The sequence below is a fragment of the Lepidochelys kempii genome, chromosome 25 (assembly GCF_965140265.1).
Source record: "Lepidochelys kempii isolate rLepKem1 chromosome 25, rLepKem1.hap2, whole genome shotgun sequence".
Classification (NCBI taxonomy): Eukaryota; Metazoa; Chordata; order Testudines; family Cheloniidae; genus Lepidochelys; species Lepidochelys kempii.
In genome coordinates, this window is record NC_133280.1 from 14,894,557 (window position 1) to 14,914,230 (window position 19,674).

The following is a 19,674-nucleotide window of genomic DNA, read 5'->3' on the forward strand; positions in this document are numbered from 1 at the left end:
GGCAATCCTGGGGCTGACAGCTCTGTGTCTGCATACAGACAGCCTGTAAAACACTGGGGGAACAGCCATCTGCCTGTAAATGTCCATCATAAAATGCTGTGTTGTCCATAAAAAATAGTCCCTGGGAAGCAGAGCTGCTTTCTGGCTGCTCTCTCCTGCTTTTATTGGGCGCAGGGTGTTGGGTTCCGTTATCCTTTTTAGTTTATAGCAGGGGAAACAGTAACATGGGATGTAGGTGTGAAATTGACTAGGAACTTTGCCCTCCTTTTATTAAGGGCCCAACCCAGCGCCCACTGAAGGCAAGGAAAAGTCCTGTGTCATTTTCAAGTGGCTTTGAGGAAGGCTCTAGGATCCAGACCCTGGTTTCAGGTTTTCCTTGATGTCTTTGCTTTTTATGCCAGCAAAGCATTGTCAAAAAATAACGTAAACGGTGGGTGTCTGGAGCAATGCGGCAGCCACTCATCACTGGATTGTTTGTCTCTAGCTTGGCAGCTCCAGATAATAAGCATTGAATGTGATATTTTTTGTGCACAGCTTTGAATTTGCCATTGCAGGCACTGGCCATCCCCAGTTTCCAGATGCCAGGTTGGGAGATGTCTATTTATCGTGAGCACTCTCTAAACTGGTCAGAATAACAGATAATTTGCTGAGAAGGCTTTGGAGAGGAAATTACTGGCGGGTGAAAGGCACCAGGGTGATGGAAGACCTTGGTTCTTTTTTTCCTTCCCCTTTTGCCTCAGTGTTTAAGTGAAGCTCACGCTGGATCAGAAAAATGACAGGGAGCCCCCAGAAAACCCAGAGCAGAAGTTAAAATGCCGGGGCTGCAGCAAAGACACAATAGATCAGACGGACTGTCTGTGAAGGGGCTGCTGGCTATTTAAAAAGTTAATTTCACCTGCCTTTCCCAGCAGAGATATCGGTGGGAGGAACCGCGGGCTGCCACTCAGATAGGGCCAAGGATGGGGCTCCAGAGGTAGCAGCCCCAGCCCCAGTGTGTGATTAGCCGAGCTACAGTTAAGATGCTTTCCCTTCGACCCAGCTTCCAAAGCAAAATAAGGGGGAGGGCGGATGAAGAGTTACAAGGAGCATCGTCTACTGCTGAGACCAGCTTACCCTGGGGGAGCGACACTGCCCAGAGTGGCTTGGCCCAGGGTAGGTAACGACCAGCTCAGCCCTGCGGGAGATGATGCCCAGCCCAGCCCATTGCTGCTCCTTCCAGTTCACCCCCAGGCAGGCTGTGCTGGGCAGCTGGAGCCTACGGCCCATGGCTGTCCCATGCAGCGTTCTGGTGAAAGCAATGGGCTAGCTATGTAAGCAGCAAGTCCTGGATGCAGACTAGGGGCTGTGCTAATGGACTGAGCCCCACAGCAGGGTCAGGGCCAGAACGGGCAAATACACCAGAGCAGACTGTCTAAGGGGCTGTAGGGATGCACCCACTCCTAAGCTCTAAGTGGGAGCTGTGCTCTATGCACAGGATGAGTACAGTCTGGGCAGAGCCAGGGCAAGCGTCCCGCAAGCATTGTCCGTTAGGTGCCTCAGCCTCTATGGGCCACAAGGGTGCACCCCCTGGATGGTCCATTCAGACCTTGGTGGGTCTGCCACGTGAACCCCAGAACACCAGGAGCTGGGCTGAGAGCCACCAAACCCAGTTCAAGTTGGCCATGAAATGGCAGTGAGCGATTTCCAGCCATTACTGACCCTAGCTGAATTGGAACAGAGTCTCGGGTCTAAACTTAAACCAGGAATCTGGAGCTGTTCACCCACCACTTGACAGGCAGGGAAGATGGTCTGGGGCTTTGGAGCCCTGGGCTGGAGTCCTGGTGCTGCACAGACTCACTGTTCGTTAATTTCTCTGAGCCTCAATAATGCTTTTTGTCTGTTTTGTTTGTGAGCTTTTGGAGGGCAGGCCTGTCCCTTGATGTGTATCTGCAGTACCCAGCACAATGGGACTCTGATCTGGGTCAGGGTAGGGACTGTCTCTCGCCGTGTGTATCTGCAGAACCCAGCACAATGAGGCTCTGATCTCTGTCAGAGTCTGGAGGTGCTACCATGCCACAGCGATAAGAGGGGTCCTGGGGCTGGCTCACAGCAATTGAGCTTGCCAGTCAGAAGACCTGACCACTGCTCGGTGCCAATACGTTTGCCATAAAGGCACTGTTATTGTTAAAGACTTCTTTTTGCTTCTGCAAGAATGTTTTCTTTTAAAAGGAACCTGAGCCAAATGAGCCCTTAATTACCAGCATATTAAGAGCTGCCTCCTAAAGGAGGAAGAGAATAAAAAGGCAACCTTCCATTCTGCACAGTTGTCATAGAAAAAACGAGGACAAAACACACATCAGAAGTGGCTCAATTAGCAATCTCTAGGAGCTGGGTGGGGTTTTTTTCCTCCGCTGCACTCCAAGCTGCTGACATGATGGATAAATAGTCCTGAAAAGTTGCTAATTGAACAGATTTCAAACATGATTGCCAGATATTTTGCAACTCCCAGGCCTTCATTACTATGCAAATTCTGCTCGCTTGGCGCTGGGGATTGGGCGGAGGGGGGGTGTGTGAATCACCAGGGAGAAGGGACAATGTCTCTCAGTGGGGGATGGGCAGCAGGGAAGAAGGAAAGAAGGTAGTAAAATTAGGGGGAAGGTTTATAACAGATCCTGGGAAATTTAAGGAAATTGCTCCAGCACCTGGCTAAAGCCCCTTTACTACACTCTGGCAGCATAAAGGGGAGAATCCCCCCTGCGCAGCGCTCTGCTCCCAGTCCCTGGCCAAGCAGGGCCCTGGGCATGGCCAGAGGGCACTGCACTCTGGCTATTCTCTGCATCTCAGCAGCCATGGGGAGTGGAGTGCAAGGCAGAGTAGCCCTGAGGTGGCTCTAACTGATACCAGAAGCCAGGCAGGGCCCTGCAGTGCCCCAGAACGTGGGCAGCACAAAGTCCCACTCCAAGCCCAGGGAAAAGGGAACAGAGAATCAGCCCCCCACCCCACCCCAGCTGGAATCTGGTCCGTAGCCCCATGAAGCTTCCCCTCCTGCCATTGCATGCACGTCTCCCCAGCGAGGCCCCGTGGGAGCTGGGATTGGCCGCGCCAGGGACTGGCTGCCGACGGCTCAGGCAGCAGGTTTCTCACCTTCCCCGTCCTGGCTCAGGGGGCAGGAATCCCACAGCCAGCGAGCGCCCTCTAATCTGAGCCTACAGACGCTGCCCCGAGCAACCGTCTCTCCCCATTAGCCTCTGCTGAGGGACACGGGCACGGGCTCGGGAGTGGCACTCTGTGGCGGTTTCCCTTAAGCGGCTGGGAAGGGGCCCTGGCTCTGCTGTGTGTATGTGTGTGTGCGAGTGGGGGGTTACACCAGCTTTAGGGGAAGTAAACACCGCCCTAGGTGAGCATGGGGAGAGCTGGGCTGGAAGGGCCGATCTCCCCTCTGGCAGCAGAGTGTCCGGGAGGCACGTGTGCTCTGGCAGAGGGGTGATGCCTGAGCTGGGGGTCCGATCGAAGGACTGGGCGCTCCTGAGCCCGAAGCCTGGCTCTGCCACCGACTCCCCCTGTGGCTCAGAATGTGCCCGGGCCCCCTTCTTGCTCAGCCAGGCCTCCCCGGGAAGAGCCCTTTCTCTTGGCCTGGGCACTACCCCAGGCACTTTTGCCTCCCGCACGCGCCAGAGAGCCAGAGCCCCAGTGGGTTCAAGTTCTTGTAATCGTGGAGAAAAGCTTGAAAATGGATCCCCTAAAGACTCTACACCCCAAAGGCAAACGAAAAAGACCCAGCGTTTAGTATGGTTAAAGTCTCATGATTTGATTTTGGGGGGACTTCTGATATTTGCAAGCTTGGAGCTGGCTGGCACAGCAACAGAGCGGCGGTAAAGCTGTGGCCCATGGGAGAACACGGTGCGTAGGGTGTCGGATCCCAATCTGCGAAACAGGGAGCAGCTTTCCTCCTGCTCGGCAAGGCTGGGGCCGAGTCAGGGGCTTGGGAGCCCGTGCTCGGTATTGCTGTTCGTTCATTAAATTCATCTGAATTTAAAATTTTGCTTCGCAGATTGGAACAAAGTGGCACATTCCAGGGTTAATAATTCACCTAGCACAGAAATCCATCCCACCCCCCCCCCCCCCCGGCAAAACCAGCTGGGTTAACCCCCTGGGACACGCTCCTGTCCATCCCAATAAGACCCCTAGCAGGCCGGTGCAGAGCGCCCATCCTTGCTTGTCTCAGATGTCGGCAGTGCTGCACATTGCTTGACAAGCCCTTGGCCTGGCTGCCGAACTTTGCTAACTCAGAGATCGTTAAGCTGAATAAACTTGATTGCTGCTTCCCTCTCATCAAGCATGTTTTTTTCTTTTTTCTCCTTGATCTGACATGAACCTCATTCTCAGCCCTCAGCTCTCCCCTGCTGGGGCCACCTTCAAAATTCCTCCAGATGCTCTGTCCATTCTCCACTGCCGGCCACTCCTCCGCAGCCTGGCTCAGGGAGGGGAAAGGAACTGAGGCCCAAGGACTCACAGTCTTTAATGATCTCGGGGATGTTAACCTTGGTGTCCTTCCCCACCCCCACTCCAGCTCCCTGCTGCAGTGTCAAGCGGATGCAATTCTCCTCTTTTTCAGCCCTAAGCGGCTGTTTTGTTAAGCCCAGGCAGGCCGCACCCCAAGGTGGCTATGGGTACCTTGCATGCAGGTATATGCAATCGATAAACACTTTGGGATCTTTGGGGATGAAAGACATTATAACCCTGTAAGCCAGCATTGCCTCTCTCCTCATGGGCAGGGGCACATCGGCCTCCCCTGGGCATCCCAGCTGCCATCTTGCAGCTCCCCTGGGCCGCAGCACTCCCACAGCTGCTTGAATCGATGCCACAGGCCTGGCTTGACTGATGCATTTTGCCATCACCCTGCACTGTGAACTCTGCTTCCCCCAGAAGACACCCCCAGTCCAGCATCTGTGGCCTCAGCTCTCCAGACCAGCTGTCTGCTCCCGCTGGGGAGGGGCCATCAGAGCACCCTGAGTGGGCAGCAGTATTCATCACTGGATCTGGGGGTACGTAAAACTGTTCCCCCCAACTCCAGCCCAGGTGGCTGGGGACTGGCTCCATTATCAGCTGGTGCTGTTGGGTGGCCTTCGTGAAATGGGGGGGCTGGGCCCACTTCAGTTCCCAACTCCCCTGACAAATTGGCTGTGACCACCTTCCTCATTAGCAGCCTCAGTCCATGGACCAGAGGCTGGCTCGCCGTGCTTCGGACTTGAAGCCCGTTGGTTGAGCAGTGGTGTGAATGGGCGCCTGTGTGTGTGTGCACGCCACTGGGAGTGTGCACGTGAGGCTCTGTGCATATGTATGCGTGCACCTGTGTACGTTTGTATGTGGGTCTGTGCGTGCATGCATGTGTGTGTGTACAAGCCTGCACCACCCACGCCCTGCTGCACTGTCTGGTGGTCCCTGGCTGGCTCATCCGGCTCCTGTAAGCAGTGGGAAGATGATGCCTAACAAACCAAGCATGGACGCAGCACCAGGGGCTGACAGGGGATCTGGGGTATCGGTTACTGCTGCATTCGACGCAGTGCTGCACAAGAGGCTCACCAGAGAGTCCAGTCATGGGTGAGCAGCTCTGGCAAGGATGTGCCTGGCCCAGCCATGGCAGGCAGTGGGCAGCTCCACAGGGGTTGGGCTTGGGTCTGATTTAGCTCATTCCACACGTCAGTGACCTGGAAGAAAGGAGCAGGCAGGACAGGGCTGCCGGGGAAGGGGGTGCGGAGTGAGCGCTAAGTGCCGGGGGCAGACAGGGGGCTCCCGGACACAGACATGCCCTGTGTGTCTCTTGAGCTGGGCACCTGTATCCGCCACTAACACCGAAGGCTCAGCATTGCTGTGGGTTTGGCCTCCTGAGAGGTGCTGTGGAAGCATAAGACTGTCGGTCTGTGTGTCTGTCAGTGCTACGCTCTGGGGAATGATGTCTCCACGGCTGCATTCCCCTGGCTCCAACTGAGAGGCAGCATAGCCCAATGGGCAGGGCATGGGCTGGGGGCTCCGGAGAACTGAGGTCTAATCCCCTCTCTGCTGCAGGAGGACCTCGGGCAAGTCTGTCGCCCCCTCCAAGCCTCTGTCTATTTAAATTGTCCGTTCTGGGTCTGAGCAGCACCGGGCACTGCAGGGCCTCTGGGTGCTACTGTAATACGTGTGCCAGCAGTTCTCAGTGGCTGTGGGCAGGCAGCACCCCAGGATCAAAGCTGAGCAGGAAGTACCAAGGCAGCTGTGATGTCTTGGGCCTGGCTGGCTCCTTGGGCAGGAGATTCCATTGCCCCAGCTGTTACCAGGTCATGGTCAATGCTGAGCAGAGCTGAGAATCCCAGCTAGGCCTGTAAGAGATCCCCTCCCTACCTTACGGCTGTGAAGTTGCCGGGGGTGGGGGGCGGTTATCCTCTCCAATTAGCAGCAAGTCTGTGGCCGAGGGTCAGCGATCCTCATGGACTGGTGCTGCTCCTGCAGTCTGGTTAATTATTCCACCGCTCATTAACTGTGCGGCTTTCTTGCTTTGTTAATTTGCTCACTGCCAGTGACTAGGTGCATGGCACATTGGCCACCAGATGATGTCCATTTAGTGCCCTGTGCTGTGTTGTCGTCGTCCCCACCTCTTCCCCCCGTGCAGGGCACTGCCTAGTGTCTGTGCTCCCTGGCTCAGCGAGCTAGAGCCATCTCCCTGCAGTGCCCCAGGGCTGGCTGGAGAGGGCACAGGCCAGCTTGCCAAACACCATGGGGGCGTGGTCCAAAGCACAGGGCCGATGCACCAGCCTGGGAAGCAAGACTTCAGTCAGACTTAGGCCCCATGCTGGCTCGGTGCAGAAAAGGCCCTGACCAGCCGTTGTCCCTCACCAAGGGCCGCCAACGCTGGAGATGCACAGCCCCTGGCTTGTGTCAGAGGCTGGGCCCTTCCAGACGCGTTGTGTCAGGACAATTCAGTGCTGGAGCCCTGAGATGGGACACGATGGAAGTGAGCTGTGGGAGTCAGAGGTGGCTGGGAGCTGGGGAGCAGGCTGAGCCTGCTAGGAGCCCACTTGCCCCCTGGCTCCCCATTGCAGCCCTGCAGGCCCTAGGCCACGTGTGACATACCACGGACCACACCCAGCTCCCACGTCAGCCAGCCACTGAGTCCTGTTGCAGAATGGGGACGGTGACCGGGATTTGGATTGGGCAGAGCTCAAGCACTTGTGATTTTCAAGAGCGGACCCTGAGTAGGGAGGCCTCCAGTTTCTCTGAGCCCAGCGTGAGCTGTCTGATTTTTCTGAGGCACTGTGTGTGTGTGCGTGTACACACACGTGTGTGGGGGGACTCCAGTTGTGGTCACCGGGGACCCAAGGGTGATTGCCCCAGACCCCAAGCCCTGGACTCAGCCTTGGCCTGGGTCCATTCGTGCTGATCACACGAGGAGGAAAGCTTTGGGGTGGGGGTCGATTTGCTTTTTGCTTTTCAGCAAGCCCAGGCAGGCTGCGTGCACTCAGAGCGTGACTCATCCAGACACAGCGACGGGGGGGGGGGGAAACCTGGAGGCTCGGGAGTGCTGCGGATAATGCGTTTGGGTTTGGTTTTGATTTCCTCTTGCAGCGCGTCGGCTGGGAAGATTGCCTAAGGCAGGGGGGTTCTGGGGACTGGCGATCAAGTGCCTGGAGCTGACTCATTGTATTCCAAGGGCGCCTCTGCAAAGCTGCAGGTAAATTGGAGAAGTGAGAATGCACCATATGCCAGGGAAGGTTAATTTTAGACAGCTGCTGCTGGTGCCTGTGTGTAAGCGTGTGTGTGGGGTGATTATTTCTCTCTTTCGCAGTTGTTCCCTGCTTCTCCGCCACCGCTGGCTGCTCTGCCCCGGCAGGTCCCAGTTTAATAATGTGCAGCAGCGAACTGGGGCAAATCCAGGTGTTGCCTCCAGATGTGGCTGCGCTTTTGTTGGCTGAGATGCAGCCAGACAGAGGAAGAAAAGGGGCCGGGCAATTACCTGGCCTGCTGGCTTTTCTCTGCTGTGGGCCACCAGTGCCACCTACTGCTCAGGCCCAGCCTGGGACCAACCCGTCCCTAGCAGGCCCTGCGGTTCAAAGGCCGAATTCCTGCCTCCCCAGGTTCAGATCTGTGCTGGTGTGATCCCACTGAAGTCAGTGGATGAATTCGGGCTCGGGGGGAATAGGAGAGGCATGGTGCCTCTGTTTGGTGAATACTTCGAGCCAGGTGAGAGCCTGCAGTGCTCCTGCTTGAGAGTGAGGGGAGGCAGGTGTCGGTCCCGAGGGCTCTCGAGAAGTTTCTGTATCTAGAATATTTGAATAAAGAGGAGGGGTCCCATGCAATGCCCCACAACCACGAGTTCTTGGCAGGGACTGAACCGGTGCTAAAAACAGGGCCTCCAGCACTTTAGCAGAAGGAGAGACTCTATTAGCCGCTCCCAGTAGTAGGCTGTAATCCTCATAGGAGGACCAGCCTCTAAGGGGTGACCGGCAATGAGCATAGAACCAGTGGGTTACACTGGCTTTGCCTTTCTCTGGATAAGGGTTGGCGCAGGGTGGGGGGTATTTGATGCGGTCTGATTGCTCTTCAGGGAGGTGCTGGGGGCTCTTTGCTGGGTTCCTGTGGGACCAGACATTTAGCCTGACCCCTCCCCATGGCAAGGTATTGGGGACCCCTCCCTCCATTCAGCCCTGACATTTGAATCCAGTGGTTGCCTGCTGCCCCTGACCTGGCAGTCCTGCAAACCTGAGCTGGCTGGCTGAGGTTGGTGGGGCCGGACGGTGAGATCTATGCACCGGTGATGAGGGCAGCTCACAGCTTAGGAAAGGGAAAACCTTCGAACTCCCCTCTCTGTCTGGGCTCCTGGGGCCTCGGAGGGCAGAGCCGGAGCATTTCCTGCTCAGATTGCACCAGCAGCCGGCAGGGCACATGCCCCAGATGTGATGGCAAAGATGGCGTGGGATGAGGTGAGTTGTAAAGGCTTGAGGTAGTGCTGATTGTCATGGGCACACATCACCAATATACGTGCAAACTCCCATTCACAAACATATGCACACACCCTCCCTCTACCCCCCCGCATGGCAGTACACAAACACACACACACACTTACCCTGGTGCACACTCCGCAAGCCACTGGCAGCCACTGGCCCCACCACGTGGTTCAAAGGAAGTGACATGCAGCCACCTATTTCCAAGGAGTGCCGCGCCTCCCGCACCGTCCAGACAAGACTGTTGTGGATTGGTTCTGAGCCCGTCTCAGTCTCCGGTGACTGGGTTGCAGCGAGAGCTTAGCGGGGTCTTGGCCATGTAATTCCCAGTGTAACAAACGCTCAATGGGTGCCATTTCCCCCCAGGTTCTCCCCCAGCCCTTGGCTCACAGCAATCCAGGGTGCCCGTTTGCGTGTCGGGACGCAGCTCCACATCCTGGATTGTTGATGCTCAGCTTCCCCGGTGCTCAATCAACTTGTGCCTCCAGCTTGGATTTCCCATTGGCTAACAGGCAATTTGACCAGCTGGCCCAGGCCCTGGCAGCGCCTCCCCCAGTGGAGACCACTCCGGCCTCATCTCGTTGGCCAGCCCTCGCGTGCAAGTGGCAGGTGTTGGCAGAACTCCACATTGTCCCTCGCTGGCAGCACCACTTGGGAACCTTCTGCTGAGGAAGAGGAATTCCCCTGTGGTTGGGCTGGGAATCAGGAGAGCTGGGGTCGGTTTCTGGCTCTGCCACAGAACCCTCGGTCAAGTCACTGGGCCTTGCTCCAGGTGTGAAACGGGATAATAATCCTTCCTTCGTCCCAGACATCAGGGGCTGGGTTCCCCAGTCTGCTGAGTGAACCTGCACTGGCTGGCAGTTGCCATTGGGAAATTCTGGTAGAAGTGGCTCTTCTGGAACCCCCATAGGGAGGAGGGGGTGTGTGGCGGGGAGAGAACCCTTTATCCGTGGCATAAATTAAATCTGTCCCCTGCAGGACGATCTGGTGGGACAGAGTTTGGGGAGCGCTGGAATGGAAACATCCTCCAGGATCAATCTCTGCCTCTCAGTTCTGCTTCTGTCTTTGGCTCTCTGGTCATTCATTCCTGTGCAACCGAGTCCTTAGTGCCTGAGGGATCTGTCGGGAATGCTGGCTGCACAGACCCCTTTTGATCAGCTCTAGGAAGGATATTTCCTCCCCTCCCCTCCTGTTCTCCTTACTCCAACCATCCTGGAGTGTTGAGGGGGGCCCTGGTGTGGAGGGTGGGAGTGCTTAGACAGTGACAGTGCTTAGAGTGGCAGGATGAGGGATGCTGCAAAATAAGAGGTTGTATTTGCAACATTAAGTGACACCCGACAAATGTCTAACCTGGGAACTGAAGGAACTGGGACATTCCTTGATTGGCTGGGGTCATTATGTTCAAGCAATTTCCAGATCATCATTTCAATTTGTTTAATTCCTTCCCTGATTGTTCTGCTCTGAGTAATTCCCCTGCCATCATGCTGCATGTAATGGGCCATTACAGAGCCTTCCCCAGGAGGCTGGTGTACACTTCCACAATCACTGGGTGGCTGCGTGGAACAGGATTACAATCCGGGAGCTGGCCCCAGAAGTCAGAAAGCAGCCAGTGGGATGAGCCCTGTGTGCATTCTCCCCCGGCGCAGCACCAGGAACCCCCAAAGCTGTGCAATAGTAACCATAAACATTCCTGAGCTCTGCAGACAGAGGAAGAGGGCTCTGCCATGAGCCACATTTGGAGCCCTTTCTTTGCAGCTGTAAGCACTAGAGACCATTAAGGGGTTGTAAAATTAAATTTGACTTCGACTTAAAGTGATGGGCCAAAGCACTGGAAAGACAATCTAGCTGCTCATAAACCACCCGCCCTGGCTCTGTCTGACACCTGCCGTCATGATCACAAACATGTTTAGGAAAAACTGCCCCGGTGCCTGTTTAATGCGGAGCAAAAATGTTTCCATTTTTCCCCACTTTGTTCCTCCAAAATGTCCCATGTGTCTGGTCACCCAGGCTGGGATTGGCTGCTCAGGGCGAGGACAGGGCACAGGAAGAAATGCACCGGCTTCCCCGGGATTTCTCCCTTCTTGTTCACCTTCTGTGGGATTGCATCCGCCCGCACACACCGCACGCCTGGGGTCTCGGTCGTGCACGCGCAGCGAGCTGTGCTCAGACACTTTCCAGCGCGTGGCGGGCACGGGCGCCAGGGGCCCCTCCACTCACAGGCGGAGAGGCCTTGCGGTAGCTGCATTTCGCAAGGCGCTTTCTGGCGGGCAGGGAGTTGCGCAGCTTGGGGCTGACGGTGAAACGCTTCCAGGGCAACGTTTGCAGCCTTCAGCCAGAGGGCGCTTTCTCACGACACTCGCGTCCTCCTCTTGCATCCAGTCTGCTCCGGCCCTGGCCCGGTTCGGTGAGCTTTCCAGGCGTGGCAGCGTCTTGTCACCTTCTTCTGCGCGCCGGGGGAGCAGCATTACCCCCATTTAAGTCAGGGACACAGGCTGGTTCAAGCCAGGAGTGGGAAGTCGGGACTGCTGAAGACCACCCTTTGCTGCTCTAAGCACCAGTCCACACTCCATCCCAAAGGCAGGCACAGAACCCAGGAGTCCTGGCACCAAGCCCCCCCCACACACACACACGCCCTTTAATAGCTTTCTCACAGTGGCGTCCTGGAGGCAATGAAATGGTCCTGGAGGATTCGCATGTGACATTGAGGGTCCCCTGCAGGGCTTAGTTTGCGCCAGGGCCTGCCAGGGCTGAGCCCCGGCACCTTTGGGCTTGGCGGTTCGCGGCCCCCCGGCACCTCTGGGTTTGCTGCATGTTATGAAAGCAAAAAAATTCCGTGGCCCAGCACCTCTTTCGTTACAAAGTCAGCTGGGTCCCGGCCTGCTCCGGCTGCGCTAGGGACAGCCTGGTACTAGGTGAGCTGTGAGCGGTCTAATGCCTAAAGCGGGGGCGGTGACCCGGGAGTCTCGGGTTCTCCGCCCACCTCTGACAGCCTGGCCCTTTTGGCCGGGGTAGGAGGACTGAGAGCCAGGACGCCTGGGTTCCTTTGCTAACCTTGACAGGGGAGTGGGCACTGGGACGGCCCGGAGGGGGCTTGGAGTCCTGTGTGCTCCAAACTAGCTGCGTGACCGTGGCGGAGTCACCGGCCGCCCCCTCCCAGCGGGAAGGCAGGGTTGGAGCCCCCCATCCGGAGGCGGGGACAGAGGGGCCCGAACCGGCGCAGCGCTCCCCACGGGGCTGTGTCTCTTTAAGAGTCCCCGGCAGCCCCAGGAAGCAGTTCAGGGCTTCCTGAGCAGCCCCGCCCCGGCCGGCGTGCGCCTCCCTCCGGTAGCCGGCCCATCTCCCCGGGGCGCACGGCGAGGGCGCAGCCTGCAGCGCGCTCGGGAGCCGGGGTAGGTCCGCGGGAGGCCAGGGGGCGCTTCCTTCTCTAATCCCGGGTTCTGCCTTGGAGCTGGGCGGGGGGCTTTGGTGACCCCCTGAGCGCTGAGCTGGGACGGGGGCGCACAGCGTCTGAGGCCAGAGACCATTGGGGTCAGCTCCTCCTGGGGCCCCAGCCTTTCCCCCAGAGCTAGGGTGAGGAGACAGCAAATGTGAAAAATCGGGACAGGGGGTGGGGGGTAATAGAAGCCTATATAAGAAAAAGACTCCAAAATCGGGACTGTCCCTGTAAAATCAGGACATCTGGTCACCCTACCCGGAGCTGATCTTTTAGGAAAACGTCCCGTGCGATTTAAGCATTGGCCGTGATGGAGAATGCAGCCCCCCGCCCTTGGTAAATTCCACTGGTTAATTTACTGCCCGCCCCCTTAGCCGCCTGCAGCTATGTCTACACTATCACTTTTGTCAATCGGGGTGTGAATAAACACCCCCGAGGGACGTACGTTTCACCGACAGACACGCCCGAGTGGGCAGCGCAATGTAGGCGGGAGACGCTGTCCTGTGGATGTAGCTGGGGCCGCTCATTGGGGTGGTTTAATGTAAGTGGAGCCCTCTCCCACCGCCAGGGAGCGGCTACATGGGAGACCTCACAGCGATGGAGCTGTAAGGTCTGTAGTGGAGACATATCTTGCTTCAACTTCCCGCCCTTTTTTCCTGTGTTAGATCTTTCCCTGCTAGACTGAAGAGCCCCTTATTAAATGTTTGTTCCTCAGGTAGATAATGACACACTGGGACCAACACCCCCCTTCACCTTCTCTGTTAAGCTAAATAGACTGAGCTCCAGTGGAGTCTATCGCTCTAAGGCAGGTTTTCTAACCCTTTAATCTCTCTTGTGACTCTTCTCTGAGCCCTCTCCAATGTGTCACTATCCTTCCTGAATTTGTGGGCACCGGAACTGGACACAGGATTCCAGCCCTGGTTGCACCAGCACCAAATACAGAGACAAAAATATCCTCTCTCCTCCTACTCCAGAGTCCCCTGTTTGTGTATCCCAGGATCGCATTCGCTCTTATACCCACAGTGGCAGGGCAGGAATCCGTATTCAGCTGACTATTCACCATGACCCTCAGATCTTTTTCAGCATCCTTGCTTCCTGGGATAGACTCCCGCCCCCCCTTAGGCTTGTTATTGATTTTACGCAGAAGGGCTCAGAGGCTGCAGTGGATAAAACCCAAGTACGTGATGCTAAACCCCTGGGGACGCTCTCAGCATGGCTGCGCTAGGAGCTGGCATTTTCCAGTTTTGGTCTGAGCCTGAAAGTGGATTTTTTTGGGGGGGGCGGGGGATTATTAGGGTACATTACATTGGTGCCCAGAGGTGCCAACTAAGAGAGAGCGTGGGGGTGGGGGGAGGTAGGTATGGAAAAGATCGTTCCAGCATTTTATTGAGTTCATTGAGTTAAATGAACACCGGGATGGAAATCCTCCAGTTCTCTGCTTGGCGGAAATAGCTGGGCGGTGTTTTGTGCATGGATTGTTAATGTTCTCAGGGTGATTTCTTTGCCCGAGAGGTGCCGGGTTTTCAGCCTCTGTTTGTTTTCGTGCTGCCTCCTCTTGTTTGCACGCAGTCCGTGATTAACTGTTTTGTTTGGGTGATGTTTTAATCTTATTTCTGTTTGGGGGTTGCAGATGGTGGGTTGGATCAAAATAGGATCTAGGCAAGTGCTTCACATGGGCCCCAATCTCTGCAGGTGGGCTCCTGTACCTGCTTGCAGCCCCACTGACTTCAGGTTCTGCCCTGTGCAGGACTGGGGTCGTGGTACTGACCCAGGGTGGGGCAGCCTCTGCAGTGACCCACACGGTACCGCACATCGTTCCCGACCCCCCAGCCAAGGCACGGCTGGCTGGCTAAGGCTACTGTGTGCATAGTGCTACCTGTCTCCTGGAGACTCTGCAACTGATTCTGGGGAGTGTTTCCTTCATTTCAGGACCCGGGTTCTGTGACGTTACCAGAGCAGCAAACAGAGCAGGGCAGAGAACGGATTCTCTTTCCCCTCTGAACCCCGCAACTCTGCTGCGGCCCCATTATCAGGCGCCCCTCCATCGCAGGCTGCACCTAGGTGCTTTGGCACCGAACCTCATCAGTGGCGTGTGCTGGAGAGGAGCGATACTTCCAGCAGCGCCATGCCCACGGCACCCTTGATCTGCAGTGAGACTGTGAGCAGGTGAGTTTTCCTTTCTGCCTCCCGAAGAACCCACTGCCCTGAATTTTTCCATGCTGTAGTGAACTTGTCCTTGGTGGACGAGTCAGAGTAGGGGGGGGCGCGGGAAGGTAAATCCCGCCAGCCTCTGAGAAAGTGAACTCTCGGGGGGCTGGTTTCCCCTGGTGTACCTGTCAGCCCTGGGTCAGAGCACTCACGGATTATGGCTTATTTGTTAATGCCAGCAGCTGGCTACGCTCTCCACACACAGATCTGAAGCCCAGAGGAGCTAAAGGACTTGGAGAGGCTCTTGTTGTTACCACCTGGTGGCTCTCTGCTGCTCTGAGTGAACCAAGCTTGATGGCTCTCAGCCTCGTTCCTGCTCAGCGAATGCTCCTGAAGCCGCTTGTTATCGGGGTCGGCAGAGACGGGTGGCTCCTGAACTCCCCTTCCCGCCCTCGGAGGGGCTCTGAAGGGTCCGTGTTGTGGGGGACGGGGGTCCGGGGCAGCTTGTTCTGCTGTCAGCATTGCACCTGCTCTGTGGGATTCAGGCTCTGGGGCTGCGTAGTTGGCACCTTTCCCAAACACCTGGCTCCATCCCAGAGGGGTTTGTTCTGCCTGGTCTTGTTGGTGCAGAGCCCGTTGTTCTAGACGGTCTCCTGAGAAGCTTGGCCTTGTGTCTGCGGATACCAGGGCTCACCGTGGGAGTGGGGCGCTCTCTGTACTGGGCATCAGAGCCCCGTCCCCTAGCATCACCCCTCGCGAGTCTGGTTTCTGTCCCTGCAGAGTGAGCTCCGTGCTCAACCGGGACACCAAGCAGTTCGGGAAGAAGCACATGTTCGACGCGAGCGAGGAGACCTGCTGGAACTCGGACCAGGTGAGCTGCACGGATGACCCCCTGTGCTTGCTCTGTCGGGGCAACCATGGGAAATGGAGTGACGGCACGTCCCCCCGCTGGAGCAGACGTCCCGTCTGAGAATCAGGGAAGGGAGTTCTACCGGCCCAGCTTACGTGGGGGCTATTGCTGAGCACGGAATGGCTGCCAGGCTTGCCTCCCCGGGCCCTGCCGCTGTGGCATTGCTGTCTTAAGCACTCCACTGCGCTGGGTACATGCTGTACTGTGCTCTGCTGTGCCCTAGCTCTGCCCCGGGGGCTAACCATGGCGGGGGGCACTTTAACCGGTGCTCACTCCCACCTTTATGGGCCTTACAGGGCTCCCTGCGGAATCCGCCCGTGCTGGGTGTAACGGGGTGGCCCCTATGGAAGCTGACTGTAACCTGTGCTCCCATTTCATTCCTGGCTCCAGGGCTCCTCCCAGTGGGTGATGCTGGAATTTCCACAGACTGTCAAGGTGTCCCAACTCCAGATTCAGTTCCAGGGTGGATTTGCAAGCCAGCTGTGTACACTGGAAGGTAAAGAGCCTCCCCCGCTGGGGAACAACGTGTGGCATTCTGTGCCATTCATCATGTCGATTGCAGGGTCACTCATCTTTCAGGAATTGGAAGGGCTCTAATTACAGGATAGAGGCAGACTGGGGCTCAGACAATGTTCTATTGATGCTGCGGTCATGCCAGATGAACTGAACAACAACTAATCCAGAGAAAGATCTGTGGCCGATGCACTATAATTATTTTCAGTTGTGAATGCACTTTTCTGGTGCCTTTCATGTGAAAGCACCTTCCCAAAGAGTCTGCGACACACTGGATCGCAAATCCACAGCACGGCGTGTTCACTTCTGCAGCTCAGTTCCTGGCAGTATATCCAGATGCAGAGGATTGCATTGAACTAGATGTTACAGTATCGACTGTATTTAATTCAGCGTACATCTCTGTGTGGAATGTCTTTCCCCAGTGCTGGTGTGTGGGAGAACTTTGGTTCAATTTTTGAATTCACAGGGCTAGGCTGGTCGCATTTTATAACCAGGAAAACAGAAGCAACTTGTCTAGGCAAGAGTAATGAGGGCTATACGGGTACCTGGACAGATAGCACTGGAGAGATTAAGTGGCAGAACGAGGACTGAAACCCAGTTCTTGGCCTGACCTCCAGTCCTGAACTAAAGCTATAGGGGTGGGATTTTTCAGAAGCACCAAAGACACTTGGACATCCAGTTCCCAGCGTAGATCCAGTGATCATGCTAATCTAACTCTGCAACCAGCACAGACATTTCCATCCTCTCCTCTTGCTTCTTAGGTGGCAGAAAAGGTGAAGAACTTGTGAAGATATCAGACTTCTACCCTGAAGACATCAATGCCCTGCAGATATCCTTTCATTCTCACTGGGGGCTAGGTCTTCTAAGCGTATGCACCACGTGTCACAGGTGGCATGTGACCAGGATTCGTCACCAGATTTGGTCTGTTAGTCGGATCGTTAGCGTCCCTGGCTAGGGCAATGTGAATCCTGATCCCTGGGAACCCCTGGGGGCTAGGTTAGAATGGCTCTTCCATAGAAGAAAGCACCACTGTCATCACTTGGTCTGACTTCCTGTGTGGCACAGGCCACAAGACTTGGAGAATCTACCGCAGCCCTGCGGGAGTTATTTCAATGCTGCACAACGTCAATAGGGCAGGGTCTGTCTAACACGGGCCTGGCGAGAGGCAGGTGGCCTTAAATCTGTTGGAGCAGTTGCTGGATGGAATCCTTGCACTCTGTGCAGTGTGCAGGAGGGTAGCAGGGAAGCTGGGGGATGTGAAGTGAACCCCAGTTTTGGTGAGAATATAGCACGTGCCCTAGCTCCCTACCTGCATTGATTGGGTTGTGCTGGGTGAGTGACTCTCTTGCTGTACTGGAAGTTGTGTGTGTGTCATGTACCCCATTGCCCTTGTTTCTTCCTTTACTGCTCCATCCACAGCTTCAGGACAGAAGAAACAATGCTGGATAAATTGAAAATCACCTTTGAGAACAGCACGGATTTCTTTGGGAGAATCATCGTGTATCACCTCAGCGTCCTCGGGGAAAAGCTCTAACTTGGGACAGGAATGGCAGAACTGCAGCTCATCACCCCGAATGGATTTGTTCCCCTGGTGTTTGATCAGCCGGCACTCTGCCTTCCCACCCTGTCCAATAGGGCCCAGTGGCATGAACTGGCACGAGGTGGCATATTTGCCTTGGCAGACAGCGCCTCTTATGAGGGAGGAGAGATGCCAGACTTGTTCTGCAATTGAAATGTAGCCACTTGGAAGTAAACCAGGGAACGCTCAGACAGAAAACAGCGCTGGGCATTAACAGAACAAGGCTGAGATCCTGCCCTCTCCCCACCTAGCTGCGGCCTCTCAGCGGGATCTAAAGCCCCTGGGCGCACACCGTGGTGCTCATGGGCTGCCAGAATAGTGCAGACCAGTGCATGACAATCCACATGCTGTAATCTAGTGGCTTATCACGTGATGAAGCTCATGTTTAATGGCTGAATAAATGCTTCCCGCCTCCCGGACCACACTGGATTTGGGGCAAGCGAGTGGTTCTGTTCTGTAGAGATTAAACTAATCACATACTGAATTTGGAAACTGCCTCCTTCCCCCCAGCTCGGGCCCACTCTGCCCGTCCAGTGGGGTCACAGAGGTGGCAGCTCCAGGCTTTGTTCAGGAAGTGGTGTTGAAGAGCTGGGAAGTGGATGTTCCCCCAGGAACACCTGCTTCCTCAGGGTTCCTGCTCTTAGGGTGCAGCCCATGCAGCCTGGTGAGTTTCAGACCCTCGTCAGGCGTGAGAATTCCACTCTGCTCTTTCCTGGTAGGGTGAGGGCTCAGCTGCTCCAGCAAACTGATCAGCCTTTGGCCCAGGTGGGGAGGGTGGCAGGTGCCAGGGGACAGCTGGGATCATGCACTCAAGGGCTTTCAGAGAGAGTGGGGATAATCCTGCTCCTATAGGAAAGAGAACTAAGAAATATCACGGGGCTGCTTCCTACATGGTAGGACTAATGGCACCTGTCATGGCTCGCCTCAAGCCTCTAACACTCAGCTGTGATGGAGAATGGGGCTAGCTGCCCTCGTCTCTGCAGGGGGCGAGATAAGACTAGCAGTAAATTTACCAGAGGGCCTGTGCCCAGTTGTCCAAAATATCATGAGTACTTCCATAAAAACACAATCAGCCACCATTCAACTCTCTCCAGGCCTTTTACTCGTGGGGAATGGCATATGGGGGAAACAATGCCACTGAGCCCAATGATCAAGGCTGCCTGCCCCAGAGCGTCCTGTGTCAGCATTGGGGCAATGCACGATCTGCTGAATGCGTGCAGTACCTCAGCCCATCTGCATGCAGCCTCTGTGCTGTTTGGTAAAGGGCCCGAGCAACAATGAGTGTAAGTAGCAGAAGATTCCCCCGTTGGGGTTTTTTTTTTTTCTTTTGGGCGGGGGAGGAGGGGTCCTGATTCTGGTACTGAGCCCAGCCCCCATCACAGAGGCCAGATTCCCTTAGAGCTCGTTTCTAATCGAAACCCATTTATACCGATCACCCTAAGCCAACCCGTTCCCACTTAGGACACTCTCCGGTTCTCTCTCTGAAATGGGTCGTTTCTGTTATTTTGTTTTTAAACACGACGACAATCCCATTTCTCTAAAGCCGCTCTCCCCAAAGCCTCATCGTGTAACTTCAGCACTCGCAGGAAAAGCGATAAACAAGCCACCACAACCAGGTAGATTAGCCGGGTTCTGGTTCGTTTGGTTTTGCCGTTATTCGACACTGTAGTCCCTTGGTTAAGTGAGGCAGCGTGCTAGTTATGTGCAAGAAGCTTTCCTGTCTAATACAAGTTAGGTTTCTTTGGGTTCAAAGCTAATGGCTTTGCATATAAGTCAGGTGGTTTTTCTTCTAACTGAAGTCCTGGCTTCAACTGCAGCTGGCAGAGGGTGGCGTTGCACACAAGCATGGACCAGGCCATGGCTACCTATTGACACGTCTACAGCACCTTCAACGGTCTCATGCCACTTATGTGATGCAGGGGCTGGTGCAGATGATGCCCTGGTTCTGGGCCTGGGAGAAGGCAGATGGGCTAGGGGAGGTTTCCTCGCAGCAATGGACACTGAAGGAGAAAATGCGGGAGCTCAGCTTGGACCATGTGGACTTCAACGCTGGTGGCCGGATGCTGTCGATGAGCAGACAGAGCTGTGCGCAGAGATGAGCCAACTGGACGGATGGAGGCGGCATGGAGCTGTC

At 55.7% G+C, this 19,674-nt stretch overlaps 1 protein-coding gene across 6 annotated transcripts; it reads left to right on the top strand.

Annotated features, from left to right (window-relative positions):
- The first annotated feature begins 7,590 nt into the window (after nucleotides 1–7,590).
- Nucleotides 7,591–17,967, top strand: NR2C2AP (nuclear receptor 2C2 associated protein). 6 transcript variants are annotated; one of them, XM_073324005.1, is made up of 6 exons: nucleotides 7,591–7,687; nucleotides 14,320–14,556; nucleotides 15,319–15,409; nucleotides 15,839–15,944; nucleotides 16,723–16,790; nucleotides 17,379–17,967. In XM_073324005.1, exons 2-6 carry the CDS (start codon nucleotides 14,516–14,518, stop codon nucleotides 17,493–17,495), a joined length of 423 nt encoding a protein of 140 aa, XP_073180106.1. In that variant the 5' UTR covers nucleotides 7,591–7,687; nucleotides 14,320–14,515; the 3' UTR covers nucleotides 17,496–17,967. The 6 variants fall into 6 exon arrangements, with proteins under 6 accessions (XP_073180106.1, XP_073180111.1, XP_073180105.1 ...); XM_073324010.1 differs by lacking the exon at nucleotides 7,591–7,687 and adding an exon at nucleotides 11,152–11,361; XM_073324004.1 differs by lacking the exon at nucleotides 7,591–7,687 and adding an exon at nucleotides 11,955–12,346.
- The last annotated feature ends 1,707 nt before the right edge of the window (nucleotides 17,968–19,674 follow it).

Coding starts and splice junctions, on each gene's coding strand:
- NR2C2AP (XM_073324005.1), top strand. CDS start 14,516: ATGCCCACGGCACCCTTGATCTGCAGTGAGACTGTGAGCAG. Junction 14,557..15,318: donor TGCAGTGAGACTGTGAGCAG/GTGAGTTTTCCT, acceptor CTGTCCCTGCAG/AGTGAGCTCCGTGCTCAACC. Junction 15,945..16,722: donor CCAGCTGTGTACACTGGAAG/GTAAAGAGCCTC, acceptor CTTGCTTCTTAG/GTGGCAGAAAAGGTGAAGAA.